This window comes from Fundulus heteroclitus, unplaced genomic scaffold (assembly GCF_011125445.2).
Source record: "Fundulus heteroclitus isolate FHET01 unplaced genomic scaffold, MU-UCD_Fhet_4.1 scaffold_46, whole genome shotgun sequence".
Taxonomy (NCBI): Eukaryota; Metazoa; Chordata; class Actinopteri; order Cyprinodontiformes; family Fundulidae; genus Fundulus; species Fundulus heteroclitus.
The window spans coordinates 1,011,206-1,018,705 of NW_023396879.1; the positions used below are offsets into that span (position 1 = coordinate 1,011,206).

Here is a 7,500-nt window from a genome sequence, read left to right on the forward strand (position 1 = left end):
CATTTCACAAGCGTATGGCTTCTGACCTGTATGACTTTGTATGTGCATGTTCAGGCTTCTTTTACTCGAATGCCTTTTCGCACAAGTTGGACAGGAGAAAGACTTCCTGTCCATATGAGTTCTTATGTGCTGACGGAGGCTACTTTTATGAGAAAACCCTTTTGCACAAGTTGCACAGGAGAAAGGTTTCTCCCCTGTGTGAGTTCTTATGTGACAAGCCAGATGACTACCAATGCTGAAAGATTTATCACACAATTGACAAGCGTATGGCTTCTTGCCCATATGCGTTTGTATGTGCATATTTAGTGTATCTTTACGAGAAAACCCTTTTGCACAAGTTGGACAGGAAAAAGGCTTCTCATCCATATGGGTTCTTATGTGAATATTCAGAGTATGTTTACGAGAAAACCCTTTTGCACAAGTTGGACAGGAGAAAGTCTTCTCCCCTGTGTGGGCTCTCATGTGGATGGTTAAATTACTTTGAGTGGGGAAACCTTTTCCACAAAGCACACACAGGAAAGATTTCTCTCCTGTATTTCCTCTCATGTGATTAGTCAAACATCTACACGTGGTGAAACATTTACCACATGCTTCACAAGGTTTATTGGTTTTATGTCTTTTTAGTTTTGAACCATCACTGTGATCTTTGGTTTTCTCTCGTCTCTTTTTATGCTTTAGCGCTTCATCTGTGTTTGATCCTGACTCTTCATTATTATCCTGCTGATCTTGCTTCTCACCTTCAGGGGAGTCTGAATTGAGAAGTTGGTTCATTTTCTCTTCTGGTTCATTTGTGTCATGTTTTAAATCCAGAGGAGTCACCTTAAAGGTGTCAGCCTCCTGCTTCACTACAAGCTGCGCCTCATCCTCATTACTCCAGAGATCCCCATGTTCCTCTTTAATCTTTACAGGTTCTGGTTCCTCCTTTGTCACATTCATCTGTTGGAGTTCAGGTTCAACTTGAAATAGTTTGTCACAGGCAGAAAACCCTACAAAGGTTTCTGTCTCCTGCTTAACAAGATGCTTTTCATCTGGTAAGATACACAGTCCAAGCTGTTCTTCTTTAATTCCTTGAGGTTCTGGTTCTTCCTCTTTCATGTCTTTGGTGTTTGGTTCCTTCAGGTTAATAATGAAGTTCCTCACTTGGCCACTGGCCGATTGATCAGCAAGAACCTTCCAAGAGAACAAGATGCTGTGAAATGTCTGAGGAGTGAAAAACAGAAGAAATTAATAAGATTTACAAAGTAAAGTGTAACTTTCATTCAGAGCCAGACAATGCTCTGATAAAAATCACTCCACATAACTAGGTTAAGGTTGCACAGTCTAGGCTCAACACTCCTCCCAAATGGTTCACTATACTGGATCTAAATATCTTCCATGAGGATGTGGGTCTAGATAGACATGCCCTCTCCAATTGATTATCAGGGCTGGTATCACCCCAGCCATACAAGACAGACCTCAACTCCTAGGCACATGCTGTGTGTACATGTTCCATCTTCAACTCTGCTCTATGGTCATAACTTGTGGACAATGACCACAGGAACAAAATCCAGGTAACAAATGGATGGTCTTAATATCTCTCCTGCCTTTGGGAAAAGATGAAGAGTTCCAAAATACACTTGAGGCTCCTGAATTAAAGTTTTGATCTCTGTATTAGACATTAAAATTACCCAATCCTGCAGATGTTTCACTTTAAAGATTATGTTCTACCATTAATACAAATGTTCGCCGTTATCCTTTTTGTGTTCAACATTCAGGTTTAAATGAATAGCAGGTACAGAAAATGCTTCACATCACATACATTTATTCCAGAACACAAAAACTACTGCTTTGTAAATCATAAACCCTGAAGCGCTTTTATTTCAATTAAAACCACAGCTTTTCCGCTCTTTATGGCCCCCCACCAATATGGCAAATGTGCTGGAATGTCACGGCCCCTCAGACAGGCTAGCTAGATAGCTAGGAGGCTTTAGCCCCTCTTTCATTTGAAGGTATCTAGTTATGCTAAGCTGAGGTGAACCTTGAAAACATGTCCAGAGGGTCAGTTCCTCTGCAAGGGTCGAAAAAAGATACGATAAAACAAATCTGACTAAACAAAATTACTATTCAGTTTTAGAGGGAACAGTGTGGGTGAAATGTTTGCGACTGTTTTACTGTAATTCTTTTTCAACTTATGGACACTACACTACGGATGAAGATGATCGATTCTTGTTTTAGACAATATGATTTAAAGAAAACTCCATATTGGCAAAATGCTGGCAAAGTTTTAATTGTGTTTTCAGACACGACAATTGGAGAATGAAGTTTCACGGACCATGCTGGTCCTGGAAGGATGTTGTGCAGCTGAACAGAATTCAAAAACTCTGAAACTTTACGCTACCTGCTGATGCGAAGGAGAAATTGCGAACGCCGCATTTACTGGATATATTGAAGTAAGTAGAGGCGCAAAAAAAAGCAAATAATTAGGATGCCGCTTAAATCTGCCACTCCGGCAGATATCAAAGAGTCGGTCACGGGCTTAAATGGATAAAATTGCAAGATTAGAATAATGATTTATTCTACTAACTAACATGGGTAAATTGGGAATAAAGTACCAGTGAAGATTGTTTGGAATTGCACGCAGTTAACTAAAAGATTTAAGGAGACTTAAATCAAGGTGAACCTTGACACAGTAGAGACTAGAAACAGCCATGAAATGAGTAAGATGATAAAATTATGTTGCAGAGAACTTTCAACTGTCAGACATTGAAAGGTGAGACACACGTTGGATGTATTCTGTTAAGAATTTCTCAGGAAACTTCTGCAAATACATTTGAATTTAAGATTACTCCTTTAATATGGGTCATTGCAGGATTTTAGCTGAGAGCTAAATAATTGTGAGCAGGAATATCTGGATGGGAAAGTGCTTGAAGGAGGTTTTGAGTAAATGATGATGTTTGATAAGAACACTAATTACACTTTTGTTTCTGTTTTGGAACAGAAAACAAAGCCTCGTGTTTGCCAACCATATACAAGGAGCAGTTTAGTAGTGAGAATTGCAAAAATAAAATGCTCATTACCCAAGCCAGAACTGAACACACACTGCCATGCAGTTGTATCATTTCCTACAAGTGGAGGAACAAGAAGAGGACTGACGAAGCTGTGGAAGAAGAAGCCAGAGAACTGTGATTTCTTAACCTGATACAGAGGAGTTGCCTGAGAACCCTGAGCCGACCATTTATGCGCGATTAGATTCACGTCTGCCATGTGCTCTGAATGGCCTAAAAGCTTTCTTTACGTTGTGTTCTTGACGTACTGACAATTTTCATATTGTATTACTGTGTTTTTGAACCGCCCTATTCCACTGACTTCATGATCCTGTTTGATTTTGTGTGTTAGGACATTTATACTGTGATGTTGCATTATGTTGATCGTTGTGGTTCTTTGATGAAGAATGGAAACTGCCTGCTTCGGACACACACACCAACACCTGCAGTTTAAGCAATCTTTTTGCTTTGACATAGGGAGAAGCAGGATCTGATTGGCACCAAAGATCCTTAAAATACTTGGTAATGATCATTTTCAGATTCAATATGGGGCCTTCTTGCTTAGATTGGCCGAAAGAGGAATTTTCTTGAGGGTCTCATCAATTTTTACCATCTCTTAGAGGGGATGGCGTTTTCTGGAGGGAAAGACCCTGCCCGCCCTGTGATGCCCCCTACTGGTCGAGGACTAAGGCCTCTGTTTATGGGTCGCACTACCCGCTGCGCCACGAGCACGCCCCGCTAACGGACATTTTAACTTATTTTTTATGATGTGCTTTTTGGGCACATCAACAGGGGGAATTGTTGGATATTATGAGGTTACAGAGACTGGACTGGCATTATCTGACATACTTAAATTGGACAGAATGACGGATTGGGGGAAATGTGGCGGCTAGGACACGTCTGCATTATAGTATCCTCCCCACCAATGTGATGAAAGGAACACTGATATTATACTGTGCACGCCCCTGAATGAGTGTACACAATGTGTCCTACTTAATGTCTGTGTGAGGAATGAACGGGGATCTCGGACATCCAGAAATCTGCCCGTCGCGTTGTTTATGAGATTCCAGTACTGAAGCTGTAAACATCCCTCTGCCTTTTAGATCAAATATGGTAAAATATAGTTTTGGTTTCAAGAGTCTTTTTATTTCTACAGAAGTCCACAATAGAAACACCACATTATTCAGTAAAATTACCTGGGGTGACCGCAGCATGGTCAATAGAGTAACAATTGCATGTTTGTTGGTCAGTTTTTTTGCCTTCATTATGTGTAATGTGAACCGAAGTAGCCAAAGAGAAATTTCGCCGCCGTAAGACGCGTCCCAAAATGTTCTGTGCTGCACAGCGCTGTGGCCCCATCCTCCACACGCATGCGCTGTAAATTCATGAATTGATCGGAACAAGTATTTAGATGGACGCTGATCTGTTTATGGATCATAAACCAGCCCCCTCAATCAAAATACAATTTCATTCTGGTTGTAATAATTTGCTGAAATAGTCTGAGTAAAGGTGTATGGGAGAGAGGTGTAGTGCTCTGAACAAAATTTTCAAGAATCAAGATTCTTTATTGTTGCTGTGTAACCGTAGTGAAATTTTGGTGAGACATTCAGAATGATAAGAAGCAGACCCAAATTAAAAACACAGAATAACGAGACATAAGTCCTAAAGGACACCCTCAAAAATGCAAAACCCTCAGAAGAAATTAAAAGTATTTGGCAGAAAAACATGTGGAAGGATAAATGTAGCATATGGCATTTACATAAAACGCAGCTTGTGCTGAAACAGTCCATGAAATGGGCTGGATGTTGGTTTCGATGGTCAAAAATAGTGTTTTTGCTCTGGTTGCATTGTTATGCACAATTATTTCCCTAGATGACACGGCAATTTTACAGCTTCACTTCTGTTGTGTTAAATCGCTGTTCATATAGACAATAATTAACTTCTTTATATGAAGAAAAAATATTTATTACCTAAAATAATTGTAACAGAACACCCCAGTAGCAACTTGTGTTTTGTGGGTTTATTTGTTCTCAGTCTAAATGTTACATTTTGGAAAAAAGAAATGGAAATTAAAAAAAATCATCCAATTCATTGATTATTAGAATATTCAACCGATTAATTGATTATTAAAACAATTGTTAGTTGCAGCTCTAATTTATAAATATATATATATATATATATATATATATATATATATATATATATATATATATATATATATATATATATATAGATAGTTAGATAGATAGATAGATAGATAGATAGATAGATAGATAGATAGATAGATAGATAAGCTTCTGCGTTACATTAACGCACCGTTTACTGAGTGCATATAGCTTCTGTATAAATATCCATTGTATTTTATTTTATTTTTGTCTGCGCCATCAACACCTTGTAAGTGCAAACCTACTTGGCAATAAACTTGATTCCGATTCTGATATGTAAATGCTTAAGAATGGATCTCTAATTGCAAAACCTACTTTTTTGAATAATTACAAACACCAAATGTCTTTATTTTAGTTTAAACCGCGGCTCTTAGCCTCAATTCAGTGGTTTATTCGTCAGCGTTTCCCTTCCCAATATGGCGGACGCACTCATTTATCGCTGCAGCCCAGACAATTAAAACAATAGTTACTGTGAGGTTCTAGCTTCTTACCGGTCACATTAGCTTTTGTTCCTCGGAGAAAAGCCTCCAAACAGCCCAGAGTCCAATAAGTGTCCAGTGTTCTCAATGAGAAGTCACTTTTTCCCTTTTCCTCTAACAGGAAACTTCTCTGGCCGTTAGCTTCTCAGTTAGCTCTGATGCTAACTGCTCCCTCGCAGGCTGTCGCTTCTTCTAAAACGGAGACAAATAGCGGTTAAGACGAGCTGCACATGCTGTCAGAGTCTAGGAGGCTTTAGCTTTGTCTCTTACCCACTGATGTGTCCAATGAGCCGACGCTTCGGAGCGTGTGTCGATTAATCCAGTGAGACTTTCTGTGAAGCGCTTTTCGAGGTTTGTGTCGATGACGTTTGAAGCCCTGAAAGCAAATCGTACCACTGGGCTCGTTCTAAAAGGAGGACTGTCACTACCCATTTTTATTTTTATTTATTTTTATGCGAACCAACTGGGGCGCATCCAGAGAGCATGGTTTTATATATGTAAAATCTAGGAGTATTAAGTTTATTGTAAAGCACCAATTTCAATCTCAAGATTCAAATTTGATTATAATATCTTTGGGAATGAATTTAATGGTCTGTTTAGATCATTCAGAGGAATTTTTCCATGCTACCCCCTCAAAAAAGAAAAACTTAAAAGAGAGAGGACTATTGAAATATCAATGTATTACAGTCTCTGGTTCAACTGTGGTTTAAAGGTACAAATCTTTAAAACAGACTCTTTTGTTACAAGGGTAAATTTTGTGCAAAAATTTTAAATTAAAATCCTTTATTTTATTTGAAATGCAATACTGAGAGTGGGTCATCCAGGTCTTTTTCGTATATTAATAAACAAGGCTTTCCAGAAAAACTTTCCTTTTGGTGATAAAATATTTCAGCAAAAACTTTCCTTTTGGTGATAAAATATTTCAGCTCTGTAGTAACTTTCTTATATGCTGATTTGAACATTTATGTAAATTCCTCCAGTCTCTAGAAAGGGTTTCTGCAAACATTTTTTTTTATATTTAAGATGTACTTTCATTTATTACACCATTCCAAGAGGGATGGCCTTAATTACAGAGGCAAACTGTCAAACTGTTGATCCATCCATTCCCTTAGCTCTTAGTAGTAATGATTTTATGGGATTCTTCATAAATAAAATTGATGCCATTAAAAATAAAATAATTGGCATCCTCCCAAACATGATTACCTCATCCCCAGTAAGTAAGGCAGCATTGGAGGAATCTTTAGAACCTGCGCAGTGTTTGAACTGTTTAGAAGCAGTAGAGCTTTCTGAGCTATCTAAAATTTTAGCTTCATCTAAACCTTCTACCTGTATGTTAGACCCAATCCCAACCAAGTTGTTTAAGGAGATATTCCCTTTGATCAGTGGCACTATTTTAGACATGATTAATCTATCCTTAGTAAATGGATATGTACCACAGGTTTTTAAAGTAGCTGTTATTAAACCTTTACTTAAGAAACCTTCTCTTGATCAAGATGAGTTAGTAAACTACAGACCTATATCTAATCTTCTTTTCTTATCTAAAATTATTGAGAAAGTAGTTGCTAATCAACTATGTGAACATTTACAAAGTAATGACCTACTTGAGGAGTTTCAGTCAGGCTTCAGAGCTCATCATAGCATTGAAACAGCTCTGGTGAAGGTCACTAATTATATTCTCATGGCCTCAGATAATGGACTTGTGTCTGTACTTGTCCTGTTAGATCTTAGTGCTGCATTTGATACAGTTGATCACAAAATTCTCCTACAAAGACTTGAACATACTGTAGGGATTAAGGGGAAAGCATTAAGCTGGTTTAAATCTTATCTGTCGGA

At 38.2% G+C, this 7,500-nt stretch overlaps 1 protein-coding gene across 1 annotated transcript in view; it reads right to left on the reverse strand.

The window, feature by feature from the left end:
- The window catches only part of LOC110368248 (gastrula zinc finger protein XlCGF57.1-like), a 7,204-nt gene extending 1,169 nt beyond the window's left edge, over positions 1 to 6,035 (reverse strand). The window contains exons 1-3 of the mRNA XM_036131916.1: positions 5,938 to 6,035; positions 5,680 to 5,859; positions 1 to 1,200 (exon numbers count right to left, since the gene is read on the reverse strand). The exon at positions 1 to 1,200 is cut by the window's left edge and continues 1,169 nt beyond it. Coding sequence (XP_035987809.1) covers positions 1 to 1,095 — 1,095 coding nt within the window. The 5' untranslated portion in view covers positions 1,096 to 1,200; positions 5,680 to 5,859; positions 5,938 to 6,035. The remainder of the gene's footprint in view (positions 1,201 to 5,679; positions 5,860 to 5,937) is intronic.
- Positions 6,036 to 7,500: the final 1,465 nt, after the last annotated feature.